Source organism: Aedes aegypti, chromosome 2 (assembly GCF_002204515.2).
Source record: "Aedes aegypti strain LVP_AGWG chromosome 2, AaegL5.0 Primary Assembly, whole genome shotgun sequence".
Lineage (NCBI taxonomy): Eukaryota > Metazoa > Arthropoda > Insecta > Diptera > Culicidae > Aedes > Aedes aegypti.
In genome coordinates this window covers 430,714,707-430,736,186 of record NC_035108.1, presented here as the reverse complement: position 1 = coordinate 430,736,186, position 21,480 = coordinate 430,714,707, and the positions used below count along the sequence as shown (strand labels likewise).

General features: G+C 42.3%; 1 protein-coding gene across 1 annotated transcript; it reads left to right on the top strand.

The window, feature by feature from the left end:
• The first annotated feature begins 6,078 nt into the window (after positions 1-6,078).
• Positions 6,079-19,922, top strand: LOC5573953 (palmitoyltransferase ZDHHC3). Its single transcript, XM_001654941.2, has 2 exons — positions 6,079-6,756; positions 18,717-19,922. Exons 1-2 carry the CDS (start codon positions 6,641-6,643, stop codon positions 19,408-19,410), a joined length of 810 nt encoding a protein of 269 aa, XP_001654991.1. The 5' UTR covers positions 6,079-6,640; the 3' UTR covers positions 19,411-19,922.
• The last annotated feature ends 1,558 nt before the right edge of the window (positions 19,923-21,480 follow it).

The following is a 21,480-nucleotide window of genomic DNA, read 5'->3' as shown; positions in this document are numbered from 1 at the left end:
AGGCGATGATGAATCAAATCGAAAACGAACTCGATTCGAGCATTTTGTTGTTTTGACGTCTCATGTTTCGAGCAGAATCAGTACGGTGCCAAAAAAAACTAGGGTGTGCCAATGGCCATACACTCAGAAACACAAGTAGTCACAGAATTACAAAATTTTGAATATTTACACTGAGAAAAATCTACACGTCAAGGTCGTGTGTTTTACTTATAGATTTGCGCAATGAGGAAAACCACATGATTTGAGTGTGGTAGCCATATGGATTTCATCATTGATTTCACGGTATAATAACATATGTATCAACATTAGGTTGTCATGTGAAACAAACATGAATTTCCAAATATTAAATCATGAAAACCAACTGATTTGCTTATTGAATTCTAAATGTAGTAGCTTTAGATAGTCATGTGTGATAGAACATAAATGTCATGAGACTGAAAGAAGAAATTTGGTAGAAAAACTTTTGCTCCCCAAAATATGGATCCGAGGCTCCTCTGCTTGTCGCAAGCTCTCTTGATTTATTTTTTCAAACCCGTGAGCCAGCAACAAGCGGGGCGCCGCAAATCCATAATTTGGGAAGCCAGGGATAAGCATATTCCATTTTTTTCGAAACTGAAAGCCAGGAAAATCTGTAAGTGGAATCCGATTTTTCTACTAAACTATACATTATAATCAATGTTTTCTTATAGAAAGGTAGAATTCTCGTATACCGGTCAACTTTACTTATAAAAGAAAAATCGAATTCACAAATTTTCATCTAACACTTTCAGCTTCAAAATTTGCTTCTTCTCTTTGGAAGCATGATGATGACTGTCGTTCGACACGAGGTCCAACCGCAATTCAGTTCACTATGCATCCCATGGGTTGATCACAAACAATTTAGAAGCTTTGAACATGGAACTCGATAGCATAGCTCATGGATTTCATCATAACAATCTCATTGCGCAAATCAATGAATCGACCAACTTGAACATGATGATTATGACACAAGATAACCATAAGCAAAACACACTGAATCCGTGTTGGGGTGATGATCTATGCGTCCATAGGTTGACACATACGAATCTGAAGAGAAAGCTTCGGGAACTTATGTGGAAAAAATATGGAATCCCTGTTGTCGGTTGATGAATCAATCCATGAAGCAAAACACAGGAATTTAATGTGTAACACACACGAAGTTTGCAAGAAAATCATAGCAAATCGATATGGACGTTCATGAATCAATCCATAATTTTAAACACACAGATCGAGCGTGTGGATTTTTATCAGTGTATGACCTGAGACGAGACGGTCATCTTTTTCTGTGATTGCTGAGTTTTTTTCTTATTCCACTTTGTGTTTATGCGCATGCTGTTCAAATCCTCACATGAACCTCTCAGCAAAAAATGATTGAGTTTGCATCACATCGAATCATAAATAGCCGTGTGAGTGAAATTTCATGCCAGCAAACGTAGCAGACATTAGAAATAATTGATCTTCTGCTTAGATTGATCAGCAACTTTGGAAAAAACTGCTCCGCTGACTGAGGTTTTTAATAACAGTTTACTTTGAACACAATACTTTTCACTTTTTCAGCCATAAAAACGGTGGGCTGCATTTGACGTTTCGTGAGAGGGGAATCTGGGCTGCATATGACGTTGATATTTTTCCTCTTCGCGAGTCTCTCTCAGTTTATGACTACAGTCGCTTCTCCACATCTCGATATTGTCAGTGCAGACAAAAGTAAGAACGAACACAAACTTCGCTCAACTGTATCGCGCGACAAAAACGTCGCTCGACTCTGGTGACCTTTTCATGTTAGTGCTCGAGCGACACAGGCTATTTCAATGCGTCGCTGGAGCACCAAACTGCAAAGCGTTCGCCAGTCCAGCGACGCGACAGTTGAGCGACGTTGCAGCAATTGCTCATATGCACAATATCGAATGGACCATCGAGATAGGGAGAGATCGAGATAAAGAACATTAATTTATTGCGACGCTCATTTTAAATCCACATCCAGCGGCGGCGGTAACGCGCAGAAGATATGCGCGCAATTCAAACGCAACGTCAAAATTCAAGTACACTCAGAAACACGAGTAGTCACAGAATGACTAAATTTTAGTAATTTATGACTATTTTCTATCTGCCTCTCTTTCATCCTGCAGGGAATTTTATTCCTATTTGTCAATTCACCTGGGCTGAAGCATCGCTATTTTCAGATAATCGCTTTACGTGGATTTATTTTGCAGAGCACAATAATGAACACTAGATTGAAAATTACTCTGTTAAGCTAAGTAATGCTGTTTTGCTCAAGAGAAGTAAAAATTTCTGCGGAAGAAATGATCGAGAAATTTCTACAATGAGCTCCATTTGAAATTACATTTCTTTTCGACTACGTACTGCGATCAAATTAAAATGCTTTTCTTGACCATTTCTTGCAAGAAATTTTCCACGCATTGTGATAGGCGATTACTTTTCTGTTGAAGTGCATACTTCGCTTTACTAGGAAAATAATAAATAAACAAGATTCATTTCGAGTTCCAAATTGTTCTGAATCGTTTAAATCTGGTCTAGTAACCTTAGATAATGTTCATATCGACATACGGAGAGCAAATTGGGAACAAAAGATCAACAGGAACACATCGAGATATGCAGATATCGAGATTAGGAGGATATCGAGATATGGAGAAAGAAATCGTATACAGAATGAAGGGACCGAAGCAATCATCAACATAGGGAGGGATATCGAGATGTAGAACATGGAGATGTGGAGAGTCGACTGTATTTTCTATCTGTATCTCGCCCATTCTTCAGGGAATTTTCATGCTATTTGCCAATTCACCTGGGTTGAAGCATCGCTAAGCATCAAACCAGACGAATTGACAAATAGCACGGAAATTCCTTGAAGAATGAGCGAGATGCAGATATAAAATATTAAGGGGGAAGGATCCGTCATCAGTTTAAGAATTTTCAAAAGCAGTTTTTTTTCAAAATCATAAAAGTTTACATGAAATTGTGTTCACTGTATTCTACTCTCTACCGAAACACAGTGAACAGAACAGAAAAAAATGCTGTTGAAGTTACGATGATGCCGATGATTAAAATGACGGATCTTTGAACGTTAATGCAAGAAAACCTTTACTGCGGGCCATGTTTACAAAAACATGATCAATAGGGTCCTAAAGCCCTGTCCCAATTTTAGTGCCAAACGCTTAAGTGTAGGCCAATAACACATGTTTACTCAATTTTCCAATGTTTTCCGTTGGTTTGAGTCCAAAAAACATATTTTTAGATTTTGTCACACCCCTTGGCTTAAACTCAAATTTTGGGTGCATTTAGTTTTCCGTGTCCTTTCCGAAATGTCAGGTAGGAACAACCCCAGTGTTAAAACTAAAACCCCTGTGGTGTTTTTGTCGACTAAGCGAACGTCAAACATGATCTTAAGTGTCAAGGTTCATTTATGGACCCAATTTTTAAATGAAAGTTTAAACATGATATAGCCGTTATTTGAGCGGGAAAAATTGCTAAAGTAGTTGCAGTGAGATGCTCTTTCGTGTTATTGAATAAAAACAAGACTTCATAAAAAATTTTAGGACCCAATTACGCTCCACTTTCATCCACTCAATGTGAATCCTTCACAACATGTTAGTCCGGATGTCATTTTCTAGAGGGCCCTGGTATGACCTGTAACATCTTGACGACACCCACCCACCCCCTTCAGCATTATGAAATTTGCGAATAAACCCAAAGTAAAGTGACCAGACGTACCGCATTTCACGGAACAGTCCCGCATTTTGACCAGAAACAAAATCATCGGGCTTATCGAAGGTTAAGGTGAAACATCTCGGAATCTAAAGATGGCCGGCACAATGGCCGACTTCTCCCCCTACTCACGATTTTAAAGGCACAAAACTGGAGAAATAGTTGGCAAACGATCCTGATCTTCTTATTTTAAACTTTCTGCTAGTGCACAAAGCCAAAATAAAACGTGCACTGTTTTGGAATGCTTTCTTCGCGAGATTTGTGGCTTTGAAGTTTTGGTGTAATCTTAGAAGTTGATTCCAAACTGTTTCACCTTAAGTGCACAAACAATTTTAATGTTCCACCTCTTGGGTGTGTCAAAATCTCAAAAAAAAAACAGAAAAAATATTTTTGGACTTAAACCAACGAAAAACACTTGACAATTGAGTATAAACATGTGTCTCTGGCCTAAACGTAAGCGTTTGGTTCTAAAATTATGGCCCTTTTATTTTGTTATGGATCCGGCGGAAATGAGGACAATCTTTTTTTTTTTTAATTTATATTTTCTTAATCTTCAAGCATCGCGATTAATATTTGAATAGAGCGCTGTGTTCATAAGCATCGTAAGAATGCAGCGCCAAACATAAAAACTGATTTTAATAAGCGACGAGTTGAGGCTCGTCGCGAGTCACACTGGCGCGATCCGGTTTGATGGCGGCGTGACAATAGTAACTCCTACAATTCCCATAAAAATTTCAACATTCCTACAAGATTGAATTGAATAGAAGATTTAACGATTCGAATGTAATATGTGAGTTTAATAACAAAAGCCTGATTTGCTGCTGAAAAGGATTTTTTTCGCCGATTCCTAGCAGAAATTGTCTACAGTGACTCCCGTTTGAACTGACAACTTTTTTTTCAACTGCGTACTGTGATCAGAAAAAGCATTTTCTTGATCGATTTCAGGAATTTTCTATGCATCAAGATAGGCCAAGAAAATACTTTTCAGCAGCGATCAGGCTAAACTCAGAAAACTTACTTCAAAAATCTAAATCTCTTCGTAGGATACAGAATTTGAGCTGAAATTCTAACATGTATTAAACACCAGAGTTGGCGAAGATGGACAACTACACAGAAAATCATCATAAAATCATGCGCATAAAGGAAATTTCAGACATCGCAAAATTTCACTAGAAATCGTGTAAAATTATATAACTTAATGAACGTAAATGTAGTAATGTTTATAATTTCACATGATTTGTAGTGTATAAAAGCGACAAATCATTATGTGCATGATTTCACGCTTCAGTTTACATGGATTTTTCTTTCTGTGCTCTGTGCAGCATCAGTTGACAACTCACTGCTATTCGTATTCACTCGTGCATTGGTCCATAGTAAATGTTCATGCACGAAAGTAGGTAGTACGTACTACATGTTCGAATGGTTTATTATTCGTACCTGAGACGAGACTCGCGAAGACGGTCTTCTTTTTCTGTGATTGCTGAGTTTTTTTCTTATTCCATTTTGTGTTTATACCAATTATGCGTATGCTGTTCAAACCCAGTAAACACAAACTCGTATATGATAGGATATAAGAGTACAAATGTGGAGGCGATATACGCACTTGCGCCATAAGGCTACATGCAAGATGTACGTATATCGCCTCCACATTTGTACTCTTATATCCTATCATATACGAGTTTGTGTTTACTGGGAATCCTCACATGAACCTCTCAGCCATTTTAGGGAAATTTCATGCCAGCAAACGTAGCAGACATTAGAAATAATTAATCTTCTGCTTAGATTTATCAGCAACTTTGGAAAAAACTGCTCCGCCGACAGAGGTTTTAATAAACGTTTACTTTGAACACAATACTTTTCACTTTTTCAGCGGTGGGCTGCATTTGACGTTTCGTGAGAGGGGAATCTGGGCTGCATATGACGTTGATATTTTTCCTCTTCGCGAGTCTCTCTCAGATTCGTACCAAAAGTGTTGTAAACTCAGTGGATTTTGATTTTGAGTAGATGCTACAAGTAGTAAAGTAAAGTTAAACGCTTTCTATTCATATCACCCATTTGTTATTTTTAGCTAATCGAATTAAACTTTAGTGCAGTGATTTGCAACACCTAACATTTTTAATCATTGATGGTTCACCATGAAGATTTTAGCCACTTTCATACAACAAAATTTCTAATGTGCAGCTGCGTCATTTAAGTGTCATCACATCACCACGACCGTCATCAACCAAACTGTCAAATTCCACCCCCGCTATCACGCACCCAGCTGATCCGCACCGCACTCCTCCTTCCCCTCTTTCTGATGCGCTGCTGACAGACAAGAAAGGAGCTTTCCGTCAAAACGAAAATCGAGCTTGCGCAGTAGTGTTTGTACTTCGATTCGGTGATGATGATGTCTTGTTTAGTTTATTCGTGGTGAAGTTTATTCGTTGAAAAGAAGAAAAAAATATGTGCTAGTGGAACGTCTATTTCTCATATGGCTAGTGATTATTATGCTTGTGCGGTGAACTGCTTCCTCAAGAAGTAAAATTGTTCAAACACTTCAATTTCTACAGTAATTTCATGTGCACCAAGCGAAGAAAAACCCCCCAAAATGCGTGAAAGATTAGTGGTCTTGCTGGAGGGGCATCGATTCGTTTGGCAATAATATTACTGTCTACCTTTACTTACTTACATATTCGCCATCAATCAAAAGCAAGTGAGGCAAGAAAACAGGGGAAAAGCGACGACGACATTAGTAAAAGAAGATTATCACCCCCTCAAGTCTCAAAGTTGAAATCCGCTCCGGAATCGGGATCCGGAAAAGTGGAGGCAGCTCTAATCACTACTTAGTAGATAGTCCACCAGTGAGTGACTTGGAACTTTGGCTTGGTGGTTTCTTGTTTTTTTTTGGGAAGAAAAGATGGGCTTCGTCAAAGATCCGTGCGGAATTGTTTGCGTGCTGGTGACCTACTTGGCGGTGCTCTATGCCGACTATGTGGTCACCCGGTGGATCATCCTGCAGACAATGCAAAACAGGTAATGTAATGTAATGTAATTTTATTTAGTTCGACGAAATCCTTTAGGTACAAGGTAGCCTTATTTCTAGGACAAGGAAGTGTTCAATGGAAAAAAATAACAAGGATTGAAAACTAAATATATATAAAAAAAAGGATCGTGAGGAAGCTACAATATTTTTTATGGTTGTCTATTTCTGAGTGCTGCCCTGAAGGAGGTAATGGATGGCTGTTGTTTCACCGACAGCGGAAGTTGGTTCCATACGATGGTTCCCGCTATAAGTACACTCTTTCTCATGGAAGTTGAATGCCGTGGAACAACGAATGCTCGGGATCGTTCAAGCCGTCCACGACGAAGATGCTGTTGAAGGTAGCTAGGAAGACTCCCAGTAAACCCCTGTCGCATGAAGCAGCAAATCCTCTCATGGTAGTTCGTTGTTAGGTCATGTCCGATTATAGTGTTGATTACCCCAGCCGTAGACTCTCTGCGCTTAATGTTGTGTACGAATCGAACCGATGCTTTGAAGCATCGATCCAACTGATCTTTCAGCGCTGCCGACAAACCAGGATAATACACCACGTCGCAGTAAGTGAAGAACGGCAAGATCACAGATTGCACCAGCTTCTGCTTTGTGTGTAGTGACAAAACTGGTGCAAAACGTTTGAAGGTACGGAGTGTGCAGAAGACCTTAGACGTGATATCGTTCACTTGAGGCGTCCATTTGAGGCACCTATCCATTCGAAGTCCAAGGTTAGTCACTGTGTCCAGAATAGCAATCTCCGCGCCACAGAAAATAATCCCCGTGGTAGGTACGACTGTCGAATTCTCTTTGGCAAAAATTATCGCTTGCGTCTTTTTTGGGTTCGGAAACAGCTTATTCTCTCCGGCCCAACGTTCGATGTGCTTCAGATCCTCGTTGATGATAGAGATAATCCTATCGACTTGCTGAATCGGGCCTGAAACATAGATCTGGAGATCGTCCGCGTAAAGTTGGTAGCTGCATTGAAGTCCCAGAGGGAGGCTGTTAATGTAAAGGCTAAATAGCAACGCGCTTAAACATGAGCCTTGGGGTGTGCCTTCGGGGACTGGTAGTTGAGATGACAAATGGTCACCCAGTTTTACAGCTTGAGACCGAGAGCCAAGGAACGATGAGATCAAGTTGCATGCCATGTTCGAAAAATGGAATTCGTCATAGAGCTTTCCTTCAAGTTTTCGGTGGTCGACACAGTTGAAAGCCAAGGAGAAATCGACCAGCACCATAACCGTACAGCGGCCATCGTCCAAGTTGTTAACTATGTCGTGTGTGATCTTGGTTAGAGCCGTAGTGGTGCTGTACCCTTTCCTGTAACCGGACTGATTAGCGGCAAGGAGCGCAGGGCCAGCTTGAGTGTCGTTGACGTGTTCGACTATTTGGTCTAGCAGAATCTTCTCAAGCACTTTGCTAAGTGCTGGAAGAACACTAATAGGCCTGAAGTCCTTGGGCTGCACAGGGTTCGCCAGTTTTGGAATGGGCGTGACTAGTGCTTTCTTCCAAATATCCGGAAAGACTTTTGCATCAACTGCTGCATTGTAGACATGCACCAGCAGAGGAAAGATGAAAGGAGACAACATTTTGATGAACGAAATGGGTATTCCGTCAGTGCCTTCAGCGTTTGTCCGGATTTCAGAGATTTTCCTAGCCACTTCCACGACAGATGTTGGACGGAAGGTGAATCTTTCACCACGATCAGCAGCAGTGCGATGAGGTGGTTCTGTGTTGGAATTACGAGCATCGTTAGGAGCAGCGACCCTCAATTGCCGGTGTCCATCGCAGAAGAATGTATTGAGCTCCTCGCCATCGATGTGATCGCAGCAGAAATTTTTGTTGCTATTATGGATGCCTTCTCTTCTGAGATTATTCCAAAGTTTTTTCGCAGGAAGGTCCCGCCCGAATTGCTTCTCTCCATAACGCCTTTTAGCTGCCAATATCAGCGAGACCACCTTGTTGCGTTTCCGCGTGTAGTCCTTCCATTCATCATTACTTCTGCTTCGGTTAGGGTTCCGCTTATACAGAGCATGTGCTAAGTCCCTAACAGATATGGCCCTCTCGATTTCGAATGTTATCCAAGGTGTACGCTTGTCCTTCACTTGTATTGACCGCTCGGGTACATGACGCTGCATGAGATTCCGTAGCTCTGCTGTTAGGCGTTCAGCTTTGACGTTGATGTTGGTCTCTCCCAAAACTTGATGAAAGTCACGGCTCTGGAAATCCGCTTGCAAGGCAACCACATCCACATTCCGAAAATCTTTTATGTTGATCCTTTGGGTCACTGCTCTTTGTATCCTTATGTCCGAGATAAGGTAGATAATTTCGTGATCCGAAATACTGTTAGTACATGTCTTCGCTGAAAGGATCGATTGGGGGCAGTCCGTTATCATGAGATCGATTGTCGTTGAACTTCGATCAGCAATTCGCGTGGGAGGGGTTGGTAAGATTGAGAGATTGAAAGCATCGTGTATTCGAGTTAAAGCAAGGTAGTTAGTCGTTGGTTGGGAAGAACGAACGTTGATGTTGAAATCACCTAGTACAAATATTCGGTCGAAGGCGAAATCTTGCAGATCGAATAACAGCTTTTCATATTCACGGGCGAAATTCGGGTTCGAAACTACCGGATTGTAAAGAACTACAATACCAATGTTAAGGTCGTTGATTTTGATTTGCACCGCAATGAATTCCAATCTTTGGGAGATAGGAAGCTCTGGGTTGAAGGATGACTTGAGGACAGGAGTTGCCTTCAGACCCTTTCGGACATAAAGTCCGATACCACCACACGATCTGCTCCCACGACCTCGACTGGACGCCAGTGAGTGTTTTATAAAGTTATATGCTGGAACACGAATTGGACCAGCAGGAGAAGATGCCTTTAGTTTAGTTTCCGTGACAGCGAAAAGGTGGTAATTCGTCGCATTTAGGAGAAGTTTTATTCCATCGATGTGGTTTTCTAATCCTCGGACGTTGAGATGTCCGAGTCGAAGATTCGAGTGATTGTTTGACATGATTAGGTATGGTGAATCGTCAGCGTGTGATTGATGTTGTGAAACGATTAACAGCAAGAAGAACTTGCTGCCGACACTGCGTCGAAGAATACAGAGGATTCGCCGAGAACATCTGGCTCGATGAGTTTGAGAAGATCGCTAGAGTTTTCGACAGGTACGTAGCTTGTTTGACCCGTGAGCTTCACTGACACCCTGTCGTTCCGAATGAAAACCGACTGCACGGCTCCTTTTTGCTTTAATCGCATTGCCAGATTCCTAATACGGAAACTCTTAATCGATAACATTTCGTTGACAGTGAAGCGGTACTCCAATGATAGAGCGGAGTTGAGATTGCACAGTTTAGCTTCCTTATGTTTTTCAAAGTATCGCCGCAATACCATTGACTTTAGTTCCCTGGTGTCGAAGGCAACCATGATAGTTGGGGTGAGGTTGCGATCGGTCCATTTGGATGGTTTCACTGGGAGACGGAAACATGCTGTAACTTGCGACATCCTATCACGGATATCGAGAAAATCAAGGAAATCACTCACGATACTTCGCACATTTTCACCTGGATGAAAAGGGACTTTGTTAATGGCGATACGGCAACAGTTGACGGATTGTGAGCAAGCATTAGCTAATCTCGCCCCCGATTCGATGGTCTCTAGCTTATTCTCTACATTCTCGATGATCTCTCTGTTGGATGCTGCTTTTTCTTCCCACCGATCAGCTGCATGCATCCTATTCTGCAACCTATCGAACTGCTTCTTGATGCCTGCTTGAAGGGTTGCTATTTCTGACTCCAGCTTGGTAATCTTCGATGTAAGTTCTGCTATGTTCTCCTGGGCGTCCTGAGACCTGCTGTCAGGGGTGGGTGCTTTCAGATAAAAACTACCTACGATAGAGCACTTTTCGCATAGATAGGAATGATTCTTCATTTCCAACAACAGCGCCTCGCTGATCCGAGCGCAAACGGTGTGGGTCCATTTGTCGCATTTGTCACAGCCTACCCAACCGACGTAACTAAGTAATACCTAATCATGTTTTTTTTTTTTTCTGAGGGGGGAAGCTTATCTTATTTTCGCGATGTTTCGTTTCGATATCAGTCGAATCAGTGCGTGATTCAAGGTTCGACTTACTTCTGACGAAGAAAGGGGCGTGCTTAGGGAGGGTTGTTCTATCGAGGATCAATTTAGTATTAAATACTATATTAATACCATATTAAATACTATGTCCATCCAAGTCAACTTGAACAATTTTGAATCCATTCAAACGATGTTTGTTGTACTTACTGTGCTTACACAGAATAAAAATCTTCCACGGGTATTCTTTTGTGGTCTTTACCTGCCACAAATTGGAAACACCTTCAAAAACCTCCAAAATGTAGTTGAACAGTGCTGGCAAGTCACTTGATCAATACATTCGACTAGCTTAATGAAGAGTCACTACAGTCGAATTTCGTTCGTTGCACTATCTTTAAGTGGGCTACGTTTTAATTGGGCTCCCGTTAGTTGGGCTATAGCCCACCTAAAACGAAGGCAAACGTCATTTTCTGACATACAGTGCTGTTCTGAATAATAGCAGCGCATGTCGATTTTCATACAAAATGCTCAACTTTGACATGCTGTAGTTTTGTCCCCTTTCAAGCAATCGAGTTGAAATTTTCTCCACAGAATTACAAATATGCCCAATTTTGTAAACACAAAATTTTCTAAGCCCCTGCCGGAAAGTGAGATACTAGGTGAAATTGTTCGAAAAAATAGCAGTTTTAAAAATTTGAATTTCGGCTTGACATTATAGTTTTAAATTGTATATCACTTGCCATTGGAACAATCTCCTCCTACTTATCAAACCTACACCTAAACCGAAAATGTTTAAAATATTTGTAGAAGAAAAATTTTAAAATGAAAAACTGCTATTTTTTCGAAAAATTTCACCTAGTGTCTCACTTTTCGGTAGGGACTCAGAAAAAACTGAAATTTTGTAGTTACAAAATTGATCATATTTGTAGTTCTGTGGAGAAAATTTCAGCTCGATTACTTGAAAGGGAACAAAACAACAGCATGTCAAAGTTGAGCATTTTGTATGAAAATCGACATGCGCTGCTATTATTCAGAACAGCACTGTAAGACGCAATTTATGATTGTATTTGCTACAAAAATCACTAAAGTAATTTTTTTCAGAAAAAAATTCACCAGGTGTTTATTACTCAAATAAATAAATTCTAAGATTTATCCTAGAACAAGTCTGCCCAACTTTTTTGAATCGCGGACAGAATATTGTGCGGCGGCCCTTTTTTAATAATCAATTTCAAAAATGTTGGTGAAATCAAAATAAGGTGATAACATCCCAGCAAACCAGACATCGTTTATCAATAAACAATCAAAATCATATATCTAGTTAAACTTTATTGGAATCCTTTATTGATATGTATAAGCACTGTCAAAGATGATAAAAAATCATATTCTCCGACATATGAGATCATTATACAACTATGTTTCTCAGAATCATATCAAATCTTATAAAGAAATTGAACAGAATCGTACGATATCGGATAGAATCAGATGAAGTCGTAAAAAGATAAACAGTTTAGTTGATACACGGATCCCTCTATAAATGTCTTATATCTGGTCATGTTTGATCATGAAAATCATCGCACGGCCAAGACTTATGTTTTTTAATTGCAATTGAAATCAAACTAATCGTATATAACGTTAAGAGTGATGTATTCTGATCAAATCTGTCAAACTAAACTCGTATATACGAGAACGGAATGGGCACAGTCGTAGATGGAGTTATAAAATCGTAAAAATGCACAAATTTCTTCTGAATTGTTTTTTAAGAATGATGGGAACATTATCGTTGTAGTCGGTAATAATATTGCTGATGTGTTCCAACAAAGCAGCAATTATAATGCACAAAAATTATTGTATCCACTTTAAATCTCAAAAATTTGGTAATGAATGTGCATTATATTTAGAACCAAAATTTATATTTTATCATTATTCAAACATGAAAGATGTGCTTCAAATAAGCAAAGCGGTTTGGAACAACACTTGGAATTATTTGGGATTCCGATCATCATGCTGCTGCTCAACACTCAAGTTGTCGACTCTTCCAATTGTCTTTCTTCACTTCTACTGGTTCAATTTAATCAGACTCATTTCAACTAATTGGAGTGACACAAATAGTAAGGTCGCTGGTAATAATCAAATGACCCAAGTTCGAATATGGTCAGATTTGCGGACTATTATCCGTTATATTAGTTTTATACGACGAAAATTAGTCCAAACCATAAACAGCTGCTCTTGTAAAGTGGGGACACAAAATTTGTCCCAATTACAGAATTTATCTGTAGAGATATTGTTACACTCAAAGTGGAGGAGTCAACTATCCGAGGGAAAAGGAGGTACGCATTGCTTCTGATGACTTTCCTGGAAGTGTTGAAGATATACCTCCATCTTCGGTCGTTAATTTTGTCAACTATTGTAACAAAATTAATTCCCAATTTATAATAGAGTGCGATGCATGCGCCCATCATACAATTGGTAGCAGCACCAATATTAGAAAACAGAAGAAGATATCTTAAACTATATGTCGTCTAACAATATAGACATTATGTAATAGAGGGAATTGTCTCACTTGTGTAAATGCTATGCGACAGGAGGCTCTCGATCTCACGATCTGCAGTGACTTGCTATCGGAGAAGATTGTGAACTGGCACGTCTCTGATGAAAAAGCGTTGTCAGATCACAAAAAAAGACGGCAGTTCTACTGTTGACTTTTCGGAAACATTAGAAGTAGTGATTAGAACTAATTTCCCTGAATCGATCCCATAACCCCACTCAGTGCCATCGGTGCCAAAAGTGGAGTCATGGAATCAAACATTTTCGCATGGATGCTAAATGCATGATTTGCGGAGGTTCTTCTCACGCTATGGACGTCTGTCCTGTGAAGGAAGATACTAAAACTTTTGTGTGCGCAAATTGCGGTGGCAACCGTTGGTGCTCGTACCAACCAAATAAACGGTAACGCTTTTCGTAGCCGGAATTCCCCAGGCAGAATCTCTAGCAATTCACACTGAAAAATCTGATCGCTTGCTAAATAATCATACCCATCAGGTAATACGTGGCGAAAAAACGTAAAGTTGCAAAAGGGAAAGTGATCTACGCGGCCGTCCTCCAGAGCGGAAACGCTGGCACGAGCCAAGCCCCGCGATCAAGAGGACATGGTAACAAAGGAGAGGCCAACACTAAGCCTAGGGCCAAGAAAGCCAAAAAAGGAGCCACGGGATAACCCGAACCAGGCAGTGCATCCACAGGAACCACGGGCGCAAGGCAACAGCAATCCGTGGATACGAGTTGGAAGTCAGAAAAAAAACAGAGGAAACTGAAAACGGAGCCCAAGGAGAGCGCTAAACCGAAAACAGCGAAACGTAGGAATTTAGACGAAGCTCTCGTTATCAAAACGGAGGAAGCGAAATACGCCGAAGTTCTGAAGGCGATGCGAGGCACGGAGAAGTTATCGCCATTGCGCGCAGACGTGCGGAGCATTCTTATCCGATTGGTGAAATGATCCTAGTCCTAAAGAAGGACGCCAAGGAAAAGGGTGCGGTCTATACGCAGCTGACACTAGAAGTACTTGGCGACGAAATTGATGTAAGATCCCTTACCGCTGAAGCGACTCTCCAGTGTAAAAATCTGGCCGAGGTCACCGACGCAGCGGAGGTCTCGGCTGCCCCAAAGAGCAGTGTAACATCGACGTAGCCAGTAACGGCGACCAGGCTGCCGGTCGCAGAGGCGCCAACAAAGCGAAGAACTTGGGCATACACAAGGTAGGCTTGTCGGTCTGCCGGCTGAGCATACAACATCCTCCTGAAGTTTGCTTCAAGTGTTTCGGGAAGGGTCGTAAGTCGTGGAAATGCAATGGTCCCGACAGAAGTAAGATGTGCAGAAAATGCGGCACCGAAGGCCATAGGGCAAGCGATTGTAAGCAAATCGCTAAGTGCCTAATATGTGTCGACAGAGCAGACAACGGATACTTAACGGGCGGATCCAAATGTCCGGGCACAAGCGGAGTATCAAAGCAGCCAAAACGGAAGTAAAACAGTTAAATTTAAACCACTGTGATGCAGCCCAGCAGCCTTTAGCAGTTAGTCTCGGAAACCAAGACTGACGTGGCAGATAGGTCTCAACAGCTAGCAGCTATAGGGACGACAGGACGATACCCAATTCAAGAAGCAGTTTGACGGTTTTGCGATAGCAAAAATTAACGGCGTGTTCTATTGCAGTTGTTACGCGCCCCCAAGGTGGTCGATTGAGGAATTTTCCCACATGGTCGACAGGATGATAGCCGAACTAGCTAATCGGCAGCCAGTAGTGATAACTGGCGACTTTAATGCATAGACAGTGGAGTGGGATAGCCGCTGCACCAACCAAAGAGGTCAGCTATTGTTGGAATCCCTGGCCGCATTAAATTTAGAGCTGGCAAATGTGGGTACAGTGAGTGCCTTCTGCAGAAATGGTGCAGAATCGATTATCAACGTGACGTTTTGTAGTCCTAACCTTTTAGGTACCATGAACTGGCGCGTTGATGACGGTTATACTCATAGGCAGGCGGAAGGCAACGCGATGTAACTCGAACCAAGCCCGAGGATGGAAAACAGCGCGTTTCGACGGCGAAGTATTCACTGAAGCCCTGAGGCGTGAACGGAACACTCTGGACCTAAACGGTGAAGACCTAGTTGCTGTGATATCACGAGCGTTTGATGCTTCCATGCCAAGAAAAGCCCCTCCTAGAGAGAACAGGCAGTCGGTTTACTGGTGGTGCGAATCATTTGCAAATCTTCGAGCAATCTGTTTCGGGCTAGACGAAGAATGCAACGCGCACGCACAGAAGCACAAAGAGAAGAACGCGGTGCAGCATTCAGAGAGGCAAAGTTGGCTCTCAAAAAGGAAATCAAAAGTCGAAAACGGGCATGCTTTGATAGTCTATGCTAGAGTGCCAATTCGAGCCCATGGGGTGACGCCTACAGAGTGGAAATGGCTAAGACCAAAGGTGCCATAGCGCCCCAAGAGAAGTCGCCCGAGTTGCTGCGATCGCTAATCGATGTACTCTTCCCGCACCATCCCATAAGTCCATAGCCCCCAGCGTCGTATGCGGCAGGTGAAGCAGAAGAAGTAGCGAGAGTGACGAACGAAGAGCTGGCAGAAGGCGTGAAGCTATTCGCGTCAAACATGGCACCGGGACCCGATGATATCCCGAATGTTGCCTTAAAAGCGGCAGTGAATGCGGATCCAGACACGTTCAGAACCACGATGCAACGCTGCATTGATCAAGGAATCTTCCCGGATGTATGGAAGCGACAGAAATTGGTGCTACTACCAAAGGCGAAGAAACCACCAGGTGACCCGTTTTCGTATAGACCTATCTGTAGACTAGATACGACGGGCAAGTTATTGGAGAGATTGATTCTTAACAGGCTAGTACCGTATACGTAGAGTGTGGACGGCCTGTCTAACAACCATTTTGGATTCAGAAAAGGTAAATCTAATCTGGACGCTATCCAGTCGGTCGTTCAGACAGCTGAGGTGGCAATCGAGCATAAAAGGAGAGGCATCCGTTACTGCGCGGTTGTCACTCTGGATGTGAAGAATGCGTTCAACAGCGCAAGCTGGGAAGCAATAGCACACGCACTTCACCGTCTCAAGGTACCGGTGCAGTTGTGTAAGCTTCTAGAAAGCTATTTTGATGGTAGGATTCTACTGTATGATACAGAGGAGGGGCAGAAAAGCGTTCGAATTATCGCAGGAGTACCTCAAGGTCCAATCCTGGGAATGGAATATGATGTACGATGACGTACTGAGACTGCCCCTTTCGACGGGTGTTAAGATTGTTGGCTTCGCCTACGATATCACCCTAGTGGTCTAAGGTGAATCGATGGAGGAAGTAGAGTTGACAGCAACGCACTCTATTTCCATAGTTGAGGAATGGATGAAGTCTAGAAAACTAGGACTGGCCCGTCACAAGACTGAGGTGGCGGTGGTCAACGCAAGTCCGAGCAACGAGCGCTTATCTCGGTAGGTGATTGCACCATAGAGTCCAAGCGATCCCTTATGCATCTTGGGGTAATGATCGATGACAAGCTCAGCTTTGCTAGACACGTTGAATATGCCTGTAAAAGGGCATCTACGGCTATAGCGGCGCTTTCGAGGATGATGTCTAACAACTCTGCTGTAATTGTCAGCAAACGCAAGCTACTGGCAAGCGTGGCGCTATCCATACTACACACTTAAACGGTTTCGCCGAGAACCCAACAGCTGATATCTCGGTAATAATTTGACGATTCTCGGTAAAACTTTTACCGAGATCTCGGTAAACGTTTGCCGAATCTCGGTAACGTTCGCCGAGATCTCGGCAAAAAATTCGGATTGCAGGAATCTCGGTAAAATAAGTACCGAAATTCGTCGTTGAAAATTATCGAATTCTCAGCTGTTGGGTTCTTGGCGAAAAATTTTACTGAGGTCGGTGAAATAATTTAAGTGTGTAAGGTATGGAGGACCAATCTGGTCAAAAGCGCTTAAAACGAGCAGAAACCTAAAGCGGTTGGAAAGCACGTACAGGATAATGTGCTTGTAACAAGTACATACCGAACGGTATCTAAAGAGGCCGTGTGCATCATAGCCGGGATGACGCCCATCGGGCTCATCATCAAGGGAGATGTTCAATGCTTCAACCAAAGGGGTACCAGAGGTGTCCGCGACACGTGTAAAAAGGAAACGCTCAGAAGCTGGCAGCAGGAATGGGATAACTCTACTAAGGGTAGATGGACCTATCGGCTAATACCAAATGCATCAGATTGGTATGGAAAAAAAACATGGGGAATTGAACTTCCACCTGACGCAGTTTCTGACAGGACATGACGAGAGCTGGAATGTAGTAACTACGGCTGTCACTTACATTATGTTGGAATTGCAGCACCTATGGCGCGCCGACCAAGAATTGGCTTGCCGAGGCTGGTCCCTTGTAACACTGTTTAAGTCAGCTAGGAGAAGCAGTTTGTGTAGGCTACTTCTGCTACACGTGTAGTGCTATATGCACTGGCCCCTTCCCGAAGAAATACCGTAAGGTGCTTCCGGGGAGATAAGGGTCTGAGGCCAAGGATAATGTCGATGCACCGTACACCGTACACAGTGCATGGGCTGGTTTTAGCGGGTCGTCGTTGGTGCGTCATCCCCGCACTCCCTGTGTTAATTTCTCAGGGGATATGTTTGCAAATTTCCCCCTCGTAAAAAAAAAACAAAGAAAAAAGAACCCACAACCCTCAGCATGGTCATGCTGCATAGCTGCGCGTTCTGGGTTCAATTCCCGGTCAGTCCAGGATCTTTTCGTGATGGAAATTTCGAAAATGGCAACTTTGGCAAAGAAAGCTCTCATAATATCTGTAAAAGTGCTTATATGAACACTAAACTGATACGCAGGATCTGTCCCAGCGAGGAAGTAATACCAATAAGAAGAATAATAAGAAGAAGAAGAAGGAGAAGAAGAAGAAAAAGATAACCATTATGGTTCTACGATTATGGTTTTTTGGTCTTTCCCGTTGAATAACTATTCCTTTTTGTGCACACAAACACGTCGGAACACTTCATAAACACAATAGAGAAAGAATTTCCAAAATTTGATAACCCGTTCGTAAAACATTTCGTGACATACAAACACCATTTCATTTTTATTTATATAGAAGATAGATAGATTTGTTCGCTCGATTTTGGCACGGTGTTCAAATAAATGTTCAAAACGAGCGGTCTCGGGTTGCCAAAATCTAACAGTGCCAAAAACGAACGGGCTCTGTAAATTAGGATAAGGATTTCACAATCCTAATCCCTCGACATGCCTCTGAATCAACGTTTGCGTTCTCACAACCCAACATTTAATGAACCATGTTTCCCCTTTTCCTTCCGTTGCAGCCTGTGGGCCCCGTTCCACGTGGTGGCATTCAACACCATCGTGTTCCTGCTCTCGATGGCCCACCTGAAAGCGGTCCTGCTGGACCCGGGAACCGTGCCGCTGCCACAGACCCGCATAGACTTCTCCGACCTGCACTCGGAGCGGAACTACAACCGCGAGCACGAAGAGTGGACCGTTTGCACCCGCTGTGAAACGTACCGTCCGCCGAGGGCCCATCACTGTCGCATCTGCAAGCGCTGCATCCGCCGGATGGATCACCACTGTCCGTGGATCAACAACTGCGTCGGCGAGCGGAACCAGAAGTACTTCCTGCAGTTTCTGATGTACGTGTGCGCGCTGGCCCTGTACTCGATCTTCCTCATCATTGCCTCGTGGGTGTATCCCTGCGAGAACTGCTCCACAACGGTACCGGAAACGCAGAGTCGTATGCTGCACAGTGTCCTGCTGCTGCTGGAATCGGCCCTCTTCGGGCTGTTCGTGATAGCCATCATGGTCGATCAAATGCATGCCATCCTGTACGACGAGACGGCCGTGGAAGCGGTCCAACAGAAGGGCCCCTACAGGAGCCACAGGCCCAAGATGGCACTGTTGGCCGAGGTGTGCGGCCGTGGCCATCCGGCCATGTGGCTGTTCCCCTGTGCTACGCTCAATCGGAAACACCACGACGTGCCGCTGCTAAGTCACGACGTCTAAAGTCGAGGACGTTGTGGTGTTTCTTCTATAGAAAAGGTATTATGTTCCAGTTTTGGATTTCTCTTTCCCCCACACTGCCAGGCACGGACGTGTGCGACGGCGGTGTTTTTTTTTTTTTGTTTGACCCTTAATTTGCTCATCGGACGGAGAAAGGACGCCAGGACGCTGCTAACCGGGAGATACATTCAGTTATGTAGATATACGTTTACGCTTAGGTATTTATTAAAAAGTGTGGGAGTAGTGGGAAAAAGGTAAAGCGATATAGGTTGTCGTATGGCTTCCCATGATTAACGGACCGAGACAACTATAGAATAGACAAAATGCAAATTATTCGGTTCATGTTTGGAATGGATTGATTCCATGCTGTTTGTCAAGTATTAGAACTATACTTCGATTGAAAATATAACATTGATTGTACAAAAGACCAATAGACTAAAAACACAGCCAAACATACGTAACACTGATGAAATTTCCATTGAACATTTAAACATTTAAAGGGCTCATAAATTTCATAACGCTAAAGATACAAAATTTGTAAAATATTCATATAAAAAAAAGTACGATGTCAAAAATGGCCATTTTCGGCGTTATGAAATAAATGAATGAACACAAACGATCATTTTAAATGCTTCATGTTTTCATCACGGAGAAAACGCTGTATAAAATTCCACTCCAAGACAATATTTGATTAGTGGCACGAAGCCAGATCCGCTTAGAAGATCGTAGGGCCCTCGTGTTGCCTCAACAGAAGAAGCAGACGTTACTGTAGACACTACTTGAGGTACATCTCAGCAGATCGCTTGCTAAATCATGTATTTCTTGGCATACTTTCAAAGTTTCTGCTTCCTTACTTTCTCCGGAACTTCGAACTTGTTCTGGGTAGTGAAGAACAGTAGCCCCGCAAGTCCTGACGTAAGTTTCATTATCCATGATGATACAATGAGGCTTCTTCAGCTTATGTGACTTTCCCACCGTATTTTACCGTCCCTCTCGGCGTCTGGCGCTCTGAATGAAAGACTTCTACAGATTCAACATTTTGGCATTCTGCTCAAACATTTTCACGACACGCTCGTGATCCTGATCACCAATAGAATATCCATGCTAACCAGGGATGCCAAGTCATTTTTTTCAAAATCTGGAAGATTTTGAAAATTTGTCCGGACAAGTCTGGATTGCTTATGTTGTTTATGGAGAACCTTACAAATTATTTACAAAACCTTACAAATTCATTTCAAATTTTATCTGGATCTTCCAGATTTTTGTAAAATGGGCCCTCTAAAATCTGGAATATTCCAGACAAATCTGGAAGGTTGGCAACGCTGATGCTGACCACATTTCTCCTTCCGTTCGATGCTCAGAGTTTCGTAGTAACGTTTAATTACGCGACTCACCGTTGACTGCACGATTCCGAAACGTTTTCCGATGTCCCGATGAGAGAGATGAGGATTTTCCAAGTGATTTAAAGGTGACGCCATTTTTTTCTAACTGGCAGCGATAAAAATGCAGTGTAAACACAACACTCTAAACTATTTCTATCCATGTTTTCAAAAACAAAAATTCCAATGGGTAAATTTCTACAGTTTTTCCGTGATGCAATTTGATGCGGGACACCTTTAGCGCATTCTGCATGCCTTACTGCACTTAACCGTATTTCGCGCAATATTGCAATAAGATAATGGTGGTGTGAAGTAAGCAATGTGTTTTACCGGAAATTGATCTAAGTGTTACGGCTATTTGTATGTACCAAAAACTTCTAGCTGGCAAATCCTTTTCGTATTGGTATCCATGTGTCATACTGCAATTCGTTACGAACGAGATACTGTTCAAAATTTCGTACCTATTCCTGTTGATTATGGAATGTAAAATTTATTTGCTTTCAAGCGGCTGAATCAGATCTATGCAAACGGTAGGCATATAGCAAAAAATAATCAATAACGTACAAATTATCGTTACAAACTATATCCACGATCCAACAAATCAAAAGCGTCTAGCAACTATCTCGGAATGGAAATATACGGTATTGTAAACTATACACAACAATCGCCTAGGATTATTGATGAAATTTTTAAA